The sequence below is a fragment of the Macrotis lagotis genome, chromosome 1 (genome assembly GCF_037893015.1).
Source record: "Macrotis lagotis isolate mMagLag1 chromosome 1, bilby.v1.9.chrom.fasta, whole genome shotgun sequence".
Taxonomy (NCBI): domain Eukaryota; kingdom Metazoa; phylum Chordata; class Mammalia; order Peramelemorphia; family Peramelidae; genus Macrotis; species Macrotis lagotis.
The window spans coordinates 45,481,067-45,501,663 of NC_133658.1; the positions used below are offsets into that span (position 1 = coordinate 45,481,067).

At 39.9% G+C, this 20,597-nt stretch overlaps 1 protein-coding gene across 2 annotated transcripts in view; it reads right to left on the reverse strand.

The window, feature by feature from the left end:
• Nucleotides 1-20,327, reverse strand: part of AP1G1 (adaptor related protein complex 1 subunit gamma 1) — a 71,317-nt gene extending 50,990 nt beyond the window's left edge. The window contains exons 1-2 of one of the 2 annotated variants that reach the window (XM_074199881.1): nt 20,223-20,327; nt 3,454-3,657 (exon numbers count right to left, since the gene is read on the reverse strand). In XM_074199881.1, the coding sequence (XP_074055982.1) occupies nt 3,454-3,657; nt 20,223-20,246 (228 nt within the window). In that variant the 5' untranslated portion in view covers nt 20,247-20,327. Of the gene's footprint in view, nt 1-3,453; nt 3,658-17,912; nt 18,088-20,222 lie in introns of those variants that run through there. The other variant, XM_074199888.1, reaches the window with a different exon arrangement.
• Between the last annotated feature and the right edge of the window lie 270 nt (nt 20,328-20,597).

A 20,597-nucleotide genomic window follows, 5' to 3' on the forward strand; every position in this document is an offset into this window, starting at 1 on the left:
CTATGGAAAGGGGAGAAATTCATGACCAAATAAGAGATATAGAGTACATTATAAAATGCAAAATGGATGATTTTACCTATATTAAATTAAAAAAATTTTCCACCAATAAAATCAATGCTGCCAAGATTAGAAGGAAAACAGAAAGCTGGAAAACAATTTTCACAGCAAGGGGTTCTGATAAAGGTCTCATTTCTAAAATACACAGAGAAATGAATCAAATTTACTAATTTACAAATCATTCCTCAAATGATAAGTAGTCAAAGGATACGAATAGGCAGTTTTCAAAGGAAGAAATTAAAGCTATATGTAATCATATGAAAAAATGCTTCAAATCATTACTGACTAGAGAAATGAAAATTCAAACAACTATGAGGTACCACTTCACACCTACCAGATTGGCTAAGATGACAATAAAGTGACCAATATTGGAGAGTTTATGGGAGAATTGGGATATTAATACACTGTTGGTGGAGTTGTGAACTAATCCAATCATTCTGGAGAGCAATATGGAACTATGCCTAAAGAGCAATAAAACTGATCATACTCTTTGACCCAGCAATAGCAATATTAGGCCTATATCCAGAAGAAATCATAAAAAACAAGAAAGGTCTCACATGGTTCCAAAATATTCATAACAGCTCTTTTTGTGGCAAAGAATTGGAAATTGAGGGAATGCCCATCAATGAATGGAGTACTATTGTTCTAAAAGAAATCATGAATGGTCAGAACGAATTACAGAACTGATGGTGAGTTAAAGGAGTGGAATCAAGAGAACATTGTACACATTAACAACAACATTGTGAATTAATCAACTTTGATGAATGTATTCTCATAGATCAGAGAGCTAGGATTACCCTGGGAGACCTGTTATGGACTACACTATCCCCATCCAAAGAAAATAAACTAAAAAAACAAAAACCAAAAAAAAAAACCTACAGAATCTGACCGAATATTATGTTCACTTTTAAAAAATTTCTCTTCTGTTTTTCCTTCCTTTCCCATGGCTTTCTTTCTTTTCCCTTGGTCCTAATTCCTCACATAGAAATTGACTAATATGTAAACATTTTAAACACAAATGTACATGTACAATGTTCACTAGATTGCTGCTGAGGGGAGGAAAGTGGGAAGGGAAGGTGGAAGAAAATTATGTAACTAATAAATATGCACGTGGATAAATATTAAAAAAAACTTTTGGAAAACGAAAAATTTTTTAAAATGAATTAAAAGAAATTTTTTTTAAAAATTAAAGCAGTTGAATCAATTATTCACAAGATACAATTGGTAAAAAGAACCTTCTGAATTCCATTCTCTTTATTTTGGGCTCAAATCCTAATGTAGCAGGTTTCTCTAAATCTAACACATAATATGCCTTTCATCAATTAGCCAACAAAGACTTACTGAGGACTCATTCTGTACTTAGCTGTGGCATATGCTCAGTGCTCAGGCAAATCTAGGAGGAGGAGGAGGAGGAAGAGAAGACACAAAGGAGATGGAGGAAGAGGAGAAGGGGGAAAGAAAGATGAGGAAAAGAAGGAGAGAGAAAAGGATGACAAAAAGATGAAGAAGGAGATAGAAGAGATGGAGGAGTTACAAGTTTGCAAAGCATTTTATACAACTATCCCATCTAAGACCTAACCCTGTTAGGCAAGCTAGTACTGTAGCTATTATTAGCAGCATTTTACAGATCAGTAAAGGGAGATTCAGTGAGAGAAGATAATTTGTCCAAGGTCCAAGGCAGTATCTGAAAAGAGGCAATAACCTGGGTCTTTGTTATCGAGTTAATGACAAGCATATTAAGCACATGTAGTTTCAAGTCCTGTGCTATATGTATTGATATGTGTTGGGGGGAGGGGGGAGAGCAATGGGGTATGCTGAAGTTGATACTATTAATCTCATTCTTTGGTTTTTGTGAGGCAATGGTGTTAAGTGACTTGTCCAAGGTCTCATAGCTACTATCAAGTGTCTGAGACCAAACTGAACTCAGGCCCCTTCTTACTCCAAAGTTGGGGCTCTAATAGAATATGCCACCTATCTCCTCCCATAACCTCATTGTTCTTTAAACCAAATCCTTTCCTTTAAATATCACTGGTTTCCCAAATTATTAAGTTTAACTAAGAAAGCAAAAATGAGGAGAGTTCTCAGCAAAAAAAAAATTTAAGAACCTACTATTTTCTACCCTAGAGTAACCAAGAACCTACTCTAATTCCTTCAATCATTACTCCCAACTAAAAGCCAAAGTCATATTCAAAGCAATTTTTCCAACTACTAGCCCTGCCAAAAAGTCCCTAACACTACCCATGTTTCTGATTATCACAGCATCCCCAAATCTTCAACTATAATACAGTACCTTTACCTGTCTAGTGTGAAACCAAAAGTACAATAAAACCGCAATTTAAAAAAACTCATATGCATATGATATACTGGCCATACTACTGTACTCTAGACCCTCAAACTGATCATGATGATAGAGCACTGAATTTCATGCACTTTCTCTCAACTTACAATTGTTATTTTTTAAAACATTTGAAGGGTTTGTGTTTAAAAAAAAAGCATCAAATAGAAGCTGATTCACATGTGCTTAAATCAAGAGGTAACATGGGCAAACGAAGAGTTAGTCAACCTGAGATTCAGGTCAAGTTCTACATGTAATGGTATCAATAACTGTCATGGGTAGCCTAGCCCTAAAATTTATGATGACCGGTCTACAACCAATTTCCTTTGGAAGACAACAATATAAAAAGCAACTATCATGCCATCTCTGATTCAACTATCAAGTGAGATATTACATAATTTTCTATAACAGAAAAAACATAAACACGTGCATGTTTATATCACATTTATGTATAAACAAGCACACATTTGCATATTATTATGGACGAGCCCATAAATGCTACAATAAGATATTTTCAACCTATATCTCCTTAATTAAAAAAAAAGTCACCAGTTAAGTACGTTATAAGCATCATTTAAGAGTTATTTCAGCTTTTTTGTGTGAATTAAAATTCTCTTACTGATCTGGATAAAAAAAGAATAATCCAATGTCCATAGAAAAAGTAAAGTAGAACCCTGCCCCAAAAACAGATAGATATGACCCCTTAACTTTTAAAGGTGCTTCCATTATCATATCCCACACCTCCCTAAAATTGCCACTAACATATCTTACTTTCCTAAAATGTGAACAGATCCCCAATGGGAAGAAGAACCTTGGAATTGGACCACTGCATGCTTTTCTCATTCTCACAATGTACATAAAATGAGGGAAACCAAAAATGGCTTTCTAAAAGCTGAAGATCCCAGAAGAGGATCCTTACAACCAACAAGCCTTTAGGCAGTGCCTATTACTTACAAGGCACTAGACTTGGTACTGGGAATATAAATACAAGAGCAAAACCATCCCTATCCCCAAGGAGCTTACAAGATACAGACCAATGAGATCAACCCAGACAAACTTACCTGACCGAAGTGTGCAGGGTAGCCCAGCATGTGCATGTAGAGTAGTTTTGCAACATTCCGACAGCGGTATGTGTTATCTTCTTCTCTGAAAGATGACCGGATGGCAGCACATTCTTTCTGGATCATTTCTCGTTCTTCTGCTTGGGTTCGGGCTGTCCGGATGGTCCGGATCAGCTCCCGCAGCCTAATGGGGGCTGGCATCCTCTACAGAATAAAAATACAGAACCAAAGAGGATTACACAAAATCTCTGCAAAGCAAAAAATATTCTCCCAAACTCTGTTATAAAATCCCAATGCCTAAACAGTAAAAGACTAACAGTTGAAAAAATATTAGACCTAAAGTGCTGGGTTCAAATTCCAGCTCTACTACATAATGTACCACCTCAATACTACCCAATATTTTAGGCAAATCACTGACCACTGAAAAATGACATCTAAACTAGTCCTTTCTTGCTCTAAGTGTGGCAGGTAAATAAAATAATAATAATTATGTTCATTAGGGTTTCCCCTTTATAAAGTCAATGATGAAGTTCATTTTATCATCCATCACTAAAATCAGTTAAATCAGGAAACAAATCAAATTCTATTAAATGAGTTCAGCAAAAAAAAAATCAGTATTTAACCTTAAATAAGTAACTATTATTCTTTTGTTCTGAAAAGTTATAAAATACAGATATGTAAACAGCACAATCTGCCCGCAAGTCACTAAAATGTGTTTTCTTATTGATTCAATGATATCACTCAGATCTATATCCCAAAAGAGATCAAAAAAAGTGAAAAAGGGCTCACATATAGGAAAAAAAATCTTAGGAACACACTTTTTGTTATAGCAAAGAAATGGAAACAGAAGTGCCCATCTCCTGGAGAATGGCTAAATAAATTAGGATATAAGAAAAGACAAAAAGGAGGGTTTCAGAGAAACCTGGGAAAAAACCTGAATGAAATGATGTAGTGACATAAACATAATTAGAACAATGTTATTTAATAATAGCATTATAAAGGAAAAACAACTTTGAAAGACTTGAGAAAGCAGATCAATGTAATGGCCAGCTACAATTTCAAGAGTTCTGAGGATGAAGCATGCTACCAACCCTCTTGACAGTGAGGAATGAATTGAAGACACACACAAAAATCATACATTTTTTAGTTGTGGCCACAGTAGGAATGTTTTGCATAACTATGTTATATTGCTACAAAGGCTTTATTTTTCCTTTTTTTTTTTTGTTTTTCTTCTAATAGGTTGAGTGGGTGAGTAAGGTGGAGATGGAGTGGCAAAAGGAAAGGAAAAGGGGGCAGTTTTTTAAAACTGTAAAGAACATATCAGAAAATATCAAAGACAATACAGCTTTGAAAGGCATGTGTTGAACTTTTACTTAAAACAGAAAAGAAAAAGGAATTTTTAATTAAAAACATCTTTACAGTTAATTAATTTCTTAAGAATTCTGGGTGTCAGGGGCAGCTAGGTGGCGTAGTGGATAAAGTGGATAAAGCACCAGCCCTGGAGTCAGGAGTACCTAGGTTCAAATCTGGTCTCAGACACTTAATAATTACCTAGCTGTGTGGCCTTGGGCAAGCCACTTAACCCCATTTGCCTTGCAAAAACCTAATAAAAAAAAAAAAAGAATTTTGGGTGTCCTTTTAGTTCTGTTTAATCTATGATCTATAAACTTAAAAAGGGGGTGGTAAAAGAGACAAAATATTAATATAATTAATATTGTCCATCATTCTATGTACTGTTCTTTCACTTCTATGTATTTCACTCTGAATAAATTCAGATAACTTTTCCATGTTTCTCTGAATACCTAAATTCAAGTTTAGGTGATCATTTCTTATAGTACATTATTCCAATATTAACATTTATAATTTTTAGATATTTTGCAACTGAATAAAGTGCTACTATGAATAATTTAAAACATATGAAGCCTATGAGCACATGGGGGTGGGTTGTTGTTACTGCTGAGTTTTTTCAATTGTGTTTAATTCTTTGTCCCATTTGTGGTTTTCTTTTTTTGGGGGGGGGGGGGGTTACAAGGCAATGAGGTTAAGTGACTTGCCCAAAGTTACACAGCTAGGCAATTATTAAGTGTCAGAGGTCGGATTTGAATTCAGGTACTCCTAACTCCAGGGCCAATGTTCTATCTACTACACCACCGAGATGCCCCATTTGGGGTTTTCTTAGCAGAGACACTGAAATGATTTGTCATTTCTTTCTCCAGCTTATTTTATAGGTGAGGAAACTGAGGTAAATAGAGTTAAATAATTTGTCCAAGGTCATTCAGCTACTAAGTGTCTGAGACTCAATTTGAACTTAGGTCTTCCTGATTCCAGATGAGCACTCTATTTACTTCACTACCCACCTGTCCACCTTGGGGGTCTATGCCTAAAACATGACTACAAGGTCAAAGGATATGCTTTGGGTTTTCTCAAATAATTACAAAATACTTTTCAGAATGGCTAGATGACTGCATAGCTCCACCAAGAATGTGTGCCTGTTTTCCCCAATCTATTCCCACCTTTTAAAGTGTATTGAAAAGATTATTTCCATCTTTTAAAATTCATGCCAATTTTCTAGCTATTACATAAAAACCCTTGATTTAATTTGCATTTCTATTAGAGGAAAGAGGAAAAAAATAAGCATTTCTATAGCAAGGCATGTGATAACCACTTTACAGATATATCCTTAACAATATGGAACGTTTTTTCCAATGAAGTTGCTAACAGTTTCATTTCTTCTTTTAAGAACTGTTCACATCTTTTCAACATTGAGTTATAGATCTTCAATAAGAAAGTTCCATGACTAAATGAAAACATTTATTCAGTTCTTCCTAAGTGCCAAGTGTATGTACAATACTGAAATATCAAAGACAACAGCTTAGGAAACTGTCCTTCATCCATTCTAATGGGAGATATAGCACATGTAGGGAAGTACTTTACAAGATGGTGGTTAAGATGAGAGGCAATTCAATCACTCACTCTGTTCAGAGATTGAGTTGATTACAAAAATTTTAAAACAAAAGATGGAAAGGGCTAAGAATGCACAAAGAGGTAACTGATGTTCCCAAAGAATCCCAGACCAAGTATCTAGACTCTGGACCTTCAGTTCTGAGAATAAAATGTCAACAAGATGGAATGAACAAGGGGAAGCTAGGTGGTGCAGCGGATAGAACACTGGGCCTAGAGTCAGGAGGACCTAAATTCAAATGCAGACTCAGACACTAATTTACCTAGCTGTGTGACCTTGGGCAAGTCACTTTTTAACCCCATTGCCTTACCAAAAAAAAAAAAAGATGGAATGAACAGTGTTTTATTTTCATTGCATTGATTTTGCTCATAAAGAAGCTTTTATAATTAATCCCTGCTCAGATTGAAATCAAGGATTCCCTTGGCACAAAATAAATTGTTCTCATAAATTTCTTTCAAAAATAAGAACATAAGCGTATGGATTGGTAGTTACTAATATCCTCTGCATCGTTTTGCAAGACACAAATATATGCTACATAAGGTGTTCTCCGTTTTTGTAGCTTCTCCTCTTTGATGCATCTTATAAAATAATCAATTAGTATTTTTAATTTTGTGTGTCCATTTTATTTCATGGATGCTTTTTAAAAAACATTGCATTAAAGTTGTTACAACTGTTAAAAAAAGTAAATTTTAAATCTTTTAAATCTGGTGTCCACCTTGAAGACAACAAACTAAACTATCAAATCAAAACATAACTGGAAAATGTTTAACAAATTTTAATAAAATATATAAAATTACAACAATGTTAATTTGTGGTTTTCTAAGTTAAAATGAAGCTGAAGGGATCTGCTTCCATTAGAATTGTACACAACTTATCTTTTATGATCATCTCATCAACTGACTAGCAATCCTCATAATCACAGATCTTAGAAATATTTTCATTCTTTCTCCTCTTTGAATGATGTGACACTTTGTAATAAGATAATGTAACAATTTTATGTAGTTACATGGTATGTGGTATAGTTTAAATGTTAGATAATGCTAGTGTAAATCTATTTTCTACTAAGCTATTTTCCAGTTTCCTTAATTCTTATTGAATGAAGTTGTTTTGGTTGTTTTTTGACCAAGCAATGAGTTTTACTAAATATTAAATAAGTTTAATAAATAAGAAGCTCCATTTTATTGTCTCTGAATCTCACTTAATCCAGTTTTTGCCACTGATGTACTTCTCAAATTTTTGGAATCTGATATTGCTAATAATGCTTCTTTTATTCCTTCCCCCCCCCCATTTCCCTTGAGGTTCTAAACCTTTTGTTTCTCTAGGTGAATTCTGTCATTTATTTTACTAGTTCTATAAAGCAGCCCTTTTGAAAAGTGGCAGGGCACTAGATCTATAAATCCATACCCTAATTGTAAAAAATATATGTTACAATTAAATTTGCATTAAGTCCCAGGTAAACTTGGTAGTTAACAATCAAATACTTTCAACTGAGTTCCCTAGCTTGGGGCCCCCTTTTTTTTTTATTTTCCTTATCTCCATTGCTGTGCCCAGTTCCTGGCCCACAGTGGTGCCTAATACTTTCCAACTTAGTGCTTAATACATTTTCCTTACATCAAACCATAATTTGATTTTCTGAAACTCATCAAAGAAGCTAGGTGAGAGTTCAAATTCTGACTCAAACACTCAATATTTGTGTGACACTCAGCAAATCACTTCCTCTTTCCTCAGTCTCAGTTTCCTACTCTGTAAAACTGGGGTAATTAATACTATCTACTCCATAGAGTTGCTGAGCAAACTTTAAAGTTATTAGCTAGACATTACTAGCTATTATTATCACTTCTAGTTCTATTCTTTGGGATCAAGGGAACACATCTAAACTTTTTTCTCCATAACCATTCAAATATGGAAAGGCAGCTATCATAACTCCCTAACTTTCCTCTCCAGGTTAAATATCCCTAATTACTTCAATCCATTATAGAGGTTTCTAGTTCTCTCCTAATCATCTCCAGCCTTATCATCTATCCCTGTGGACCTGCTCCATTCTATCCATATCACTCCTAAAATGTGATGTCCAGAATTAAAGAAGTAAATTATTCCAAATAACATATAAAAAAAAGGTAGAAGTCTAAGCCCCATGATACTAGAGGAGACAAGGTTCATTATTAACTTTGTTGTTTTTTTCAGTTGAGTCCAATTCTGTGATCCCATTTGAGGTTTTCTTAGCAAATATAAGAGTAGTTTGCCTTTCCTTCTCCAGCTCACTTCTCAGAAGAGAAAATAGAAGAAAACAGGGTAAAGTGACTTACCCAGGGTCACACAGATATAAACTCTGGAAGATGGGTCTCCCCAAGTCCAGGCCCAGCAATCTTATCCATTATGTCACCTAGTTGCCCTGCTATGATAACAAGAACTAGCACTTATACAGCTCTTTAAATGTCATTTCCTTTGATTCTCACAACAAACCTGAGGTATGTGCCATTTTTCAGGTGAGGAAAATAACTTTCCTAAGCTTATTTAAAGAATATGAGGTAAGATTTGAACTCAGGTCACTCTCCCTTTCAGTCCAATGATCCACCGTGTGCCAAGGTGGGATCAACAGGGATTGATTGCTGTAAGCTTGATGAATACCAACTACAGAGCAGGGGCAGACATTTTTAAGGCACTCTGAGTTTTACAGAGGACTTTCCATGAACATGATCATCTCAGTTAATTAATAAACATATGGACCAGGCACTGTGCTAAGTATTAGAAAGACATAACACAATCCCTGCTCTCAAGGAGCTCTCTGTCTAATCCTAGAGAACATGCCAAAACATCTATGGACAAAACAGATTGCATACATGATCAACTGGAAATCATCTAGGAGGCCTGCCAGAGAAATGCCCAGAGCTGGGAGATGGTGTTTTTCATTCAAGGAAAAGCAGGAAGCCAGGGTCACTGTTTCATAGAGTATATTGGGAGGTTAAGGAAGAAAAAAGGGGAAACGTAACATTTAATAAATACTGGAAAGGTGGAAAGGCTGGGTTTAAAGTCTTTGACTAATAAACAATGACTTTATATTAGATAAAGAAAGTAATGAGGAGTTACTGTAGTTTTAGTGAGGAAGGGGAAATAACAAGGTCAGTCTTACAACCTTAAACAGGGTCGAGAGAAAAGGGGGCGTTTTCATGCAAGATCAAGGAAACCTTTGATCATGATCTTGATAAGGTCAAGGTCATGTCAACAAATAGACTGCATTTGGGAGGTGAGAAAAAAAGAATTAAGGATGACATCTAAGTGATGAGTCTGGGAAGAGGGTAATACCTTCAACAGTACTGGGAAGTTAGGAAGAGGAGAGGGTTTGTTGGGGGAAAGATTATTAATATTAGAAAATATTATTATATATGCTGAGTTTAAGCTATGTAATAAATGTCCAGCTTAAAATGTCCAGTATGCAGTTGGAGATGTGACCCTGGAGGTCAGCACAAGAAAGATGGATGAGAAGATCTGAGAAACATTATTAGCCTAGAGATGGTATGTGAATCCATGAGAACTGATGAGATCACCAAGAGGTGTAGCACAGAGGAAAACAGAAGGAGGACCAAAAAAAGTCAGGTTTGAATTTCACTACTGTCTTCTAAGGTACACATGTATTATTATCCCCATTTTACAAATGAGGAAATCAACTTAGGGAGGCTAATTGACTTATTTATGGTCACAGAGCTAATAAGTATCAGAAGCAAAACTTTAACCAGGCTGCCTTTCCAACACAAAGAGAAAAAAAAAATGTGTAGAAAAATAGCATGAAAGAAAACACTGGATAATAAGATGAAGGTGTCAGATTATGAACAGTCATGAAATTCGGGCCAAAATATTTGAATTAAGACTTACTAGAGCCAGGAGTTCTTAACTTTTTTTGCAGTATTACAGTCCTTTTGGGAATCAGGTGAATCATACAGACCCCTTCTCATAATCATGTTTTTAAATGCATAAAATAAAATACATGGGCTTACAAAGGAAACCAATTATACTGAAATGCCATTGGCTTAATATTAAAAAAAAAAAAACTTCAGGGACCCCAGGTTAAGAATGCTTGAACTGAGCAATAAGTCACTACTGAAGAGTTTAAGCTGATTAGTGACATCACTGTTGTGTATGTGTGTGCATACTCAAACACAGAATTTAAACTGAGGAAGGAAAAGAAGTGGGAGGACCTGTTGGGAATTTAAGGCAGTAACAGCTAGAAATTATGAGGATAGCCACAAGGCTGGTGACAATAGCAATAGGGAAGAAGAGACAGTCATCCTCACAAGGGACCTCCCCAGAGAGGATCGTTCTAACTAAGTATATCTACTTGAATATATTATCTACAGTGGAAAAAACTCTGGCTTTGGAGTCACAAGGCCTGAGTTCAACCTCTGCCTCTGTCGCTTATAACCTGTGTGTGACCAAGGCAAGACCTAGGCCTCAGAGGCTGTAGTTTCTTCATCTGTGAAAAGAGGAGTTATACTAGATAGTCTCCAAGGTTCCTTCCATTAGAGGAAACTGAAGGGACTGGGATGGCCAGTGGTTAATGTGGGAATTGAGGGAACCACACTGACTTATCTTGTGACTCAGTTCTGGAGCAATCCCATTTTCCTTTCTATTCATACAGGTCTGGGCCAAATTTGAGAAAACTTGAATATTCAAGAATGGAAATTGGGAGAAAACCATATTGAATTGATTGAACCCAGCCCTATGTCTAGAAAGCCAGTTAAGAGAACAAGGAATAATTTATCTGTCAGATCTAAGGAAAAAGGAGCAGTTTATGAACAAACAAGAGAGAGGACATTATAAAATACAAAATGAGTAATTTTGATTTCATTAAATTAAAAAGGTTTTGTACAAATAAAACCAATGCAACCAAGAATAGAAGGAATGCAGAAAGCTGGGAAACAATTTTTACAGCTAGCATTTCTGATAAAGGATTCATATAGAGAGATGAGTCAAATATATAAGAATATAAGTCATTTCCAAATTTGATAAATGGTCAAAGGATATGAACTTTAATCTTCATTTTTTGAGATGAGGAAATTCAAGCTATTCTACAGTAATATGAAAAAATGCTCTAACTCATTATTGATTAGAGAAATGCAAATTAATACAACTCTGAAGTAATACCTCACATCTATCAGATTGGTCAATATGACAAAAAAAAGATAATGATAAATGTTGGAGGGGATGTGGGAAAACTGGGACACCCATGCACTATTGATGAAGTTGTGAAATGAACCAACCATTCTGAAAAACAATTTACAATTATGCCCAAAGGGCAACCAAACCGTGCATACCCTTTGATCCAGCAATACTAGGTGTATCCCAAAGAGATCATTAAAAAAAAAAAAGGGGGAGGCCCATAATGCACAAAAATATTCATAGCAGCTCTTTTTTATAGAGGCAAGAAACTGGAAATTAAGAGGATGTCCATCCATTAAGGAATGGCTGAATAAACTGGTATATGGATGTGATGGCTTACTATTATTAGGTAAGTAACCATAGCAGCAAACTTTAGAAAAGCCTGGAAAAGACTTGCATAAACTGATGCTGAGTAAGGCGAGAAGCAGGAAAACATTGTATCCACTAACAGCAACACTGTGTAATGATCAACTATGATATACTTAAGTTCTTAGAAGCATAATGCAAAAGACAATTCTAAAAGACTTGCGATGAAAAGTACCATGTACATTCAGAGAAAAAAAATTCAATGAAGGCCAGAGTCTGAATGAAGACCAAAGCATACCATTTTCAATTTTTAAAATTTGTTTTGTTTTACATTTTTCCTTTTCATGGTTTTTACCCCTCCTTTTGTTTTAATTCTTCTTTCACAACATGACTAATGTAGGAATATGTTCAACATAATAAACCAACATCCCAGAATATTTTACTACTGATAAACTAAGAGCAAATAATTAAATGTCATGTTACAACTCTTATGTGATTTCATAGGATCATTTTTCTAAGTATTTGCTAGCCAAATTAAAGCATAATCAGGTCAAATTCTAGAATAAATGAAGAAACAAAGACTAAAGCAAACCAAAATTGATCCAAGTCAATTAGGGGCACTTAATTAAAAGATAGATTTAGATAGAAGTTAATTAAAAAACTTCCTAAATCTAGTCAAGATCAATGTGATACAAGAAGATCACGATAGAGGTTTAAAGAGGTTAGTTTCTAACCCTTAACTTAAGATTTATTAGAAAAGGAAAGAAGTCATGAAGCTAGATAATCTCCTAGGCCCCTTTTACTCCTCCAACTATGATCCTAATAGTATTTTAATATAAGATAGGTAATTCCTCATCTAAGCTGGTGGTTCCTTTTGTTTAGGGGGAAAAAAAGTGGTAAGAGTTTTAATGATTTAATTTCTGATATCCTGAAAAATTATAATTTAAAACAAAGATGACAAACTCAAAGGCCTGTATCAGACCTACAAAACTCCTGAGGGTTGCCAGAATCTAATTAAAATGTAATTTGTACAGGTCTATAACAAAATAAACTGTAATACCACATAGATAATGTGAATTTGTGGTGTTCTAAGTCAGTGAACTGCCTGCAGCTATCTGTTTTAATTTGAGTTTGATATCACTGATTTAAAATCCAAACAAAGAAAGACTTAGAGGACAACCCAGTTACCAAAATTATGCCGTGCATTCAGGAACACCAAATCACCCAATAGAAAGGTACCAAAAACTTAAAGAATTAGGTCATCTTCTTTAGCTAGAAAACTGAAGTGTTGAATATTAAGACAGGAACCCTACAATCCAATCGAGACTCCCACACATGTCAGATATGTGTCACTTAACCCAAGTCTCAATCCCCTCATCTGTAAATAGGGAGAAATTTATACAATCTATATCCATCATAGTGTGAGTACAAGGAAAATTCTTTGTAAGCCTCATCACTAATGTATGTTGCTTATTAAATTTTAAAATATTAGACTAACAAGGTTTAGAACAGTTTCCTGGGAATAGTAGGCAATTGAACAAAGTAGGCAACATTGAGCATAGTTGAATAAATAACTAGTTGTCAGTTAAGTCTTATGGATAGTTTTGAAATGATATTAAGGGAATAATATAAAGAAATATACAAAATATACATTCCTGAGGTATGATATTCCCAAGTATATTCATAAACATTAACATATGATGTAGGACACAATTTCTGAACCTGAGAACCTTTTTTTTAGTGAGGTCAAGTCTATTATCTACTAAAGGTTACCAGAAGCACAATGGGACTATGTCTCTTCCCCATAATTCAGTTAGATCCTTAGCTGCCAACATAAAATTCAAACAAGCAAAACTCACAGAAGGGGATAAAAAGGCTTTAAATTACTAAGTATGTTTACAAGTCATATATTAAATGATATAGAGATGTAGTTGTTAAAAGTCCCCCCTCCCCACATAAGGGACCAACATCCAAAGAAAACTTTCAAAAATTGTGAATTTTTCTTCCCTTATTTCCTATATTTGGAAAACTTCGGTTTCCAAAAGGCAGGGCTAAAGTTTCTGAAGTTATGAACCATAAAAATACAAAAGAAACTAGATTAAAATATAAAGGAGGGTAATCTGCAATTTAAGCCATGAAATTTAGGTAAATCAAAGTTTTTTGAGGTCATAAAAAATACTTGCCAGATTCTTTTCCCATTCTACCTTGGTAGAATGATATGTTTGAATATGCACTATTTGATGTAATTATGTAAAATCTGTTAAATGGTTCCAGAACAATGCAAATTATGAGACTACTCCTAGGGATTTATATTTGTACTAATCAAGTCCTAGCTGTATTATTATTATTAAGTATGCCCTAGGCACCATACCAAGTTACAAAAGCCAAGGGTGGCCATAGTATTTTATGTTCCTTGAGGCCAGGGAACATATAAGGAGCCAGAACATTGAGAAAGACAATAAATAAATCCTACCCCTGAAACTTCCTAGCTGTGTGACTGGACAAATCCCTTTAAAACTTCTTTCAGTCTTGAGTTTTAAACCAAATTTAGCCTTGGTTTACTTACCTGTAAAATGAAGATAATAATAATAATACCACCTAGCTCCCAGAGTTGTGGTAGGAATCAAATGAAAATAATATTTGTCCTGTGAAAACTTTAAAGTAATTTATAAATGCTAGTTGTTACTTATTTAAAAAATGATAAAGATATCTAAAAATACTCTTTCTACAATAGTCTTCTACTTAGTAGCTAACAACAGTAAAGTTTTAGTCATAAACACATACACATGATGTGAACTGAGTGTATGTATATGTCATTTCTAAAACTGCTTTCCAATACCTCAGATCATTATTAGATTTTTCACATCACTGTTTACAAATAGCAAAGTTTTAAAAGAAAGGGAAACTATGTACTCTGGGCAGAGCCTTAAGAAATAGTAATAAAAAATTTAACTTTGCCCAGTATCAAGATGAAGTTGAAACTATTTTCCACTAGTGAGGTTTGATAAATAAGAGAACAGATTAATAAATGAGTAGTGGGAACCTCTGGCAAGTAGATTTATATTATTTGGTGTGTTCAAGTCCTTGGGTCAAACCTTCACAACCCAGAAAATATACCCCATTCCAAAACTAAAACTAAGAGGAGCTCTTCTGGCTAACGTTGGGTTTTTACAGACCTTAGTTGGTTTGAAAGATTTGACTTTGAATACCAAAGATTTTGCACCAGACTATAAAGTCTCTTAATCTTAATGCATGTTTTTTTTCCCAAAAGAAAATGGAAATTCAGCTTTATAAATTCACATAAATGTGTAACTCTCACATTTTATTATTCCCCACTTTCTATAACATAATGCTAATCTAGAAACCCAACATTTGAAAGACAAGAGATGCTCAGTGGCAAAACACAAGCACCAGCTATATACTCAGTAGTCCAAGGTTAGGGAAGCCATGTATCAGGTTACACTGTGACAACTGTATTATAATAACACAATAATAATTTTTTTCTAAAAAAAGCTTATCTTTAAAATATCTTCAATTATTCAGAAAGCATCAAAGACTGCAGACATACTTCTACTTGAGTCATTGAACAAAATGTGACTTAGTTTAAATAGACTGAGTTAATTTTTTTAATCAAACTTTCAAGTTCCACAGAAAAGTGTCCTACTCATCATCCTTTCATAATATGCCCTGTTATACTAAAGTCTAAAAGCTGATGACTGAACAGGTTTAGCCAGTGAGCTGGAGGTGAGTTTCTGTCTTAACTTTATGGCTTTTTTTCCTTTTAAACTAACTTCTTCTAGAAGCCTGGACTCATGCCAAAGTTAAATGTTCAACAGTGCCACTTCTTAAGAGAAACAGAAAATTTCATTTGTCTTCAAAGTGCAGATGATACCTTTCTTGCCTTCCAACTTTCTTTTATCTATTCAGACAAGTTTTTCTAATTCAAACAGCAAAGGTGATCCTAATACAGGTTCTTTCACAATTGGAACACTTTCTTTTTTTTTTAACCTACATACCAATAGATAGAACTATAAATCCTCCCCAAACTAAAGTGCTTGCAAATGCTATTTAAAAAAGACCTGAAAGCAACACAAAGTGGACAAGGAAGCTAAAAGCAAGAAAAGAGGTGGAATCTACACATAACACAAAGATCAAATCATCTTGGGAATCTAGAAGAGCTAAACAAGTTACCTTTGTGAACAGATCACAGGTGTAGATTCACTGAAGCTAAAATCTCAGAATGCAAGTCAGTTTTAAGTTTGAAAGATACCAAGTAACAGACTCCAGAAACATTAAAATCCTTTGACTCCTGAAAACCTAAAGTCAAATCTTAACAATGAAATACTGAAGTTCTAATTGTGCAAAAACTTGTAAGAGTTTTAAAAAAAAAACACTCCATCAAATTAAATAATTAGAAACCTTAACTTGAAAATAATGTATCAGACCTTCTAATTCTGTTATATAAAAATATCATTCCAGAAAATAACATGCTGGTTCATATACTGGCTGACGATAAATATCTGCATTGGGCAGTTACTCAATACTAATACCAGTTTGAAGTCTGAGTCCATTTCATCCTCTGTAAAAGGGATTATACTACCTACATCAAGTGGTTGTAAGCAAAGCAAACTTTATAGGAAAGTGGGTGGTTACTATTGTGAACAAATACTTCTATATAACATTAAACCAACTTTATACTTGTCTGAAATCTTTCTGAATTCCAAAGCATACATCAAAAGATTACCTTATTTCCTATGAGCAAATTTTAAACTGTACCAATATCCTAAGCCAAAGGACTCCGTAGTCCAAAAGGAAATACAAAGGCACTAAAAGGATTGAATGCCTAAAATTAATGTATTTTACAAGATTTCCAAAATGTTCCTCAAAGTAAGTCATAAGACTTAAGAAATAAATACGTGGGAAGACTGAATATAGTGAAAGTTTCCACCTGAGACTATATATATATATATATATGTATGTATGTATACATATATATATATATATGAAATACAAATAACACAGTATTAACTGCAAGTTACCATCTCAGTGAAAAGAATAAATCCCTAATGCATAGAAGAAAGAATTTCTTGCCTTCAGTTGAAGCAGGATGTCTAATACTCTTTTCACTGTGCTTTTTCCCCATGAACACAAGCAAGTTATTCCACTTTCTCTGCTCGGATTTCTACAGTAATGACCTCGGGATCATTCAGGCCAGCTTGAAGTTACTCCTTGAAGTGCCAGGAAGGATCCCTAGCAAGTGAATTGTGAAATGCCGTTCATTTGCCTATGCGAACACTGCTATGAATGAATGAGGGCGGTTGGCTTAGTTAATTCAGGGTGTCCCCAAAATCTAGGCTTTTGGATTACAAAGTTAAGGAATGTTAACAACAAAAACTGGGGGGTGGGACAATCAAACCTGACTGCCCCCTCCCGAGGCGGGGGAAGGTCCTCTCACAGTCCCGGGAGTGAGAATTGTTCAAACTCCCCACGAAGTTTTCCTGCCTCCAAGCCGTCAGTGACAACCGGGAAGACTCTCTCCTGCCACCGGGGCGGGAGGAACTCGCTCCCAGGGCGCTGCCGGCCGGGAGGGATCCGGGCCGGGGAGCACGAGGGCGGCCCGTCCGGCTCCCGGCGCAGCCGTGCCGGTGGGCAGCGGCGGGTGGGTGGGTGCCCGCCGGGCGCGGGGGCGCGGATGTCCAGTTTCTGGAAGGCGGGAGGGTCCCGCCAGGCTCCGCTCCCCGGGCGCCCGCAGGGTGGCAGCCCGCGGGGTGACGGGGGCCGCCGGACAAGTCGGGGGGCCCGGGGCCCGCGCCCACAGCGCTCGCGGCCCGGCCGGGCCCAGGCCTCGGGCGGCCCCCTTCGGAGCCGCCGCCGCCGGGCAGCCCCTCCGGCTCCGGCCTGCTCCTCCTCCTCCCCACCCCCACGGCCCGGCTCCGGGCTCGGCCCTCCGGCCTGACAGGGGGGCTTCCGGCCGGGCGCCCTCCGCCGCGGCGGGGAGCGGGAGGCGGCGGCTCCGGGCGCCGCCAAGGACACTCACCGGCCCGAAACCTCGAGTAAAACCGGCAGCTCCGGGGGCGGCGGCAGCAGTGGCAGCAGGCACCGAACATCCAAAATGGCGGCTCCCTCGGCCTCAGCACCGCGACAGGCGGCGGAGGGATCCGGGCCGGGAGCGGGGCTTTAAGCGGCTCCGCCCGCTCCCGCCGCAGCCGGGCCGCCCCGACGCCCCCCGCGCCTCCGCGCCCGGCCCCGGCGGCCGCCCCCGGCGCCCCCGCCGCTGCCCTAGCGCCCCGGAACTCCGCTCCCTCCCAGGACTATTTGCCACGGTGGAAGTGACTGCATCGGGCCGGGAGGCGCAAAACGAAGCACGACTCGGGGCTGTCACTGATGACGAGAGACGCCGCTGCCGAGTCACCGCTGCCGGGAGCCCCGGCGAGAAGCGTCCGGCCGGGCCCGGGGCTGCCGGAGGTTCGTTCCGAGGCGGGGGCGGGGCCGGGGGCGGGGCCGGGGCGGGGCGGCGCCGGTCACGTGGCCGGCCTTGGGGTGGGAGCTGAGCGGAGCCGCGGGGGGGCGGGGAGGGCAGGGCCGGCGCGGCGCCCCGAGGGCTCGGGAAGGTGAGCCGGGAGGGTCGGAGCCGCAAGTTCAAGGTCCCAGTCACGTGCGCACCCCTCCCCGGCCGGCCCGGGGGCGCGGGCCCGGGCGGGGGCCGGGCGAAAACGGGGCTCCAGCCGTGGGGGGCCCCAGCGGGCAGGGCGGCGGGTGGCGCGGACTGGGGAGAGACCCCGGGGAGCTGTACGAGCTTCACTAAGGGGGGCCTTCCATCCAGGGGGCCCCGGCCTGGCCGCGAGAAGGGGCCCGAAGCCCCCCGCTTCATTCCTGCTGCGGACCTTCCGGGCTAACAGCGCAGGTGGAGCCCCGACGCCCCAAATAAGTCGGGGGCTGGTGTGTTAGGTCTTGGGGGGCCATAGGGGGCTGGAGGAAGGGTGAAAAACGGGTGCAGAGCCCCTAAAGCTAGCCCAGGTCTGGGCAGAGCCTGGAGGGACAGTGGACGTGGGGGTGCAGAGCCCCTAAAGCTAGCCCAGGTCTGGGCAGAGCCTGGAGGGACAGTGAACGTGGGGGTGCAGAGCCCCTAAAGCTAGCCCAGGTCTGGGCAGAGCCTGGAGGGACAGTGGACGTGGGGGTGCAGAGCCCCTAAAGCTAGCCCACGTCTGGGCAGAGCCTGGAGGGACAGTGAACGTGGGGGTACAGAGCCCCCAAAACTAGCCCAGGTCTGGGCAGAGCCTGGAGGGACAGTGGACATGGGGGTGCAGAGCCCCTAAAGCTAGCCCAGGTCTGGGCAGAGCCTGGAGGGACAGTGGACGTGGGGGTGCAGAGCCCCTAAAGCTAGCCCAGGTCTGGGCAGAGCCTGGAGGGACAGTGGACATGGGGGTGCAGAGCCCCTAAAGCTAGCCCACGTCTGGGCAGAGCCTGGAGGGACAGTGGACGTGGGGGTGCAGAGCCCCTAAAGCTAGCCCAGGTCTGGGCAGAGCCTGGAGGGACAGTGAACACGTGGGGGTACAGAGCCCCTAAAGCTAGCCCAGGTCCGGGCAGAGCCTGGAGGGACAGTGGACATGGGGGTGCAGAGCCCCTAAAGCTAGCCCAGGTCCGGGCAGAGCCTGGAGGGACAGTGAACGTGGGGGTGCAGAGCCCCTAAAGCTAGCCCACGTCTGGGCAGAGCCTGGAGGGACAGTGGACGTGGGGGTGCAGAGCCCCTAAAGCTAGCCCAGGTCTGGGCAGAGCCTGGAGGGACAGTGAACGTGGGGGTGCAGAGCCCCTAAAGCTAGCCCACGTCTGGGCAGAGCCTGGAGGGACAGTGGACGTGGGGGTGCAGAGCCCCTAAAGCTAGCCCAGACCTGAGCCGAAGCTTCAAATTTCCACACGAATAGACTCAAGCGCCTCGGTCCCTGCTCGCGGGAGGCGCCCTCCCCCCACACCCTCACCCCCTTTCACACCGGCCCCTTTGGGCTAGTTCTTCGCTCACCTGGGAGCAGGAAGCGTTGCCTGGTGTCTCCCCACCCCCACTCCAGTTCCTATCTTCAGGAATTGCCTTCCATGGCTCTGGGGGGACTTCGCCACTTGCATGGTGGCTCCCCCAGCAGACTGCAAGTGGGTTGAGGGCAGAACCCTAGTCATACCTGTGGATCCTCAGGGCTTGGGGCAGTTCCCTAGGACCTAGGAAGCTCTAAATAATTGGCTAGTTTTCCGTCTCCATAACTTACCTCCATTTTCACCCTAAAGGCTACCTGCAGTCCCCCCCACCCACCCCCAGCCTCCCAAGAGCCAGGCATTTCCCAAACTCTGTCCCTTTTACCTCCACTAAATCCTTTACGCCCATTTTCTTTCTTCACTCCTACAGTGGTTGAGGTCCTCGATCCCTCTCCCTTGAACTCTTCCTTTACCTTCCTAACTAATCTTCCTTCCTTCCTTCCTTCCTTCTCCCAACCCTCCCCTTCCCTCTCCTCTCCCAATCATCCTTTACTCAGCTGCCAAATAGATGTTCCCAAAGCTTTCCCCTCCTCCTGGAATTTAAGCACCGCCTATTGCCCCTAGGATAGATAAAATACCTAATCCTCCTCGGACTGGCTTGGAAAGCCCTTCCCAGCTCATCCCCTGCTACCTTTTCAAGTGGTTTGTTGTACATCACGCCTCTTTACACTCTCCAAGCACTCCAGCCAAACTGGAGCAC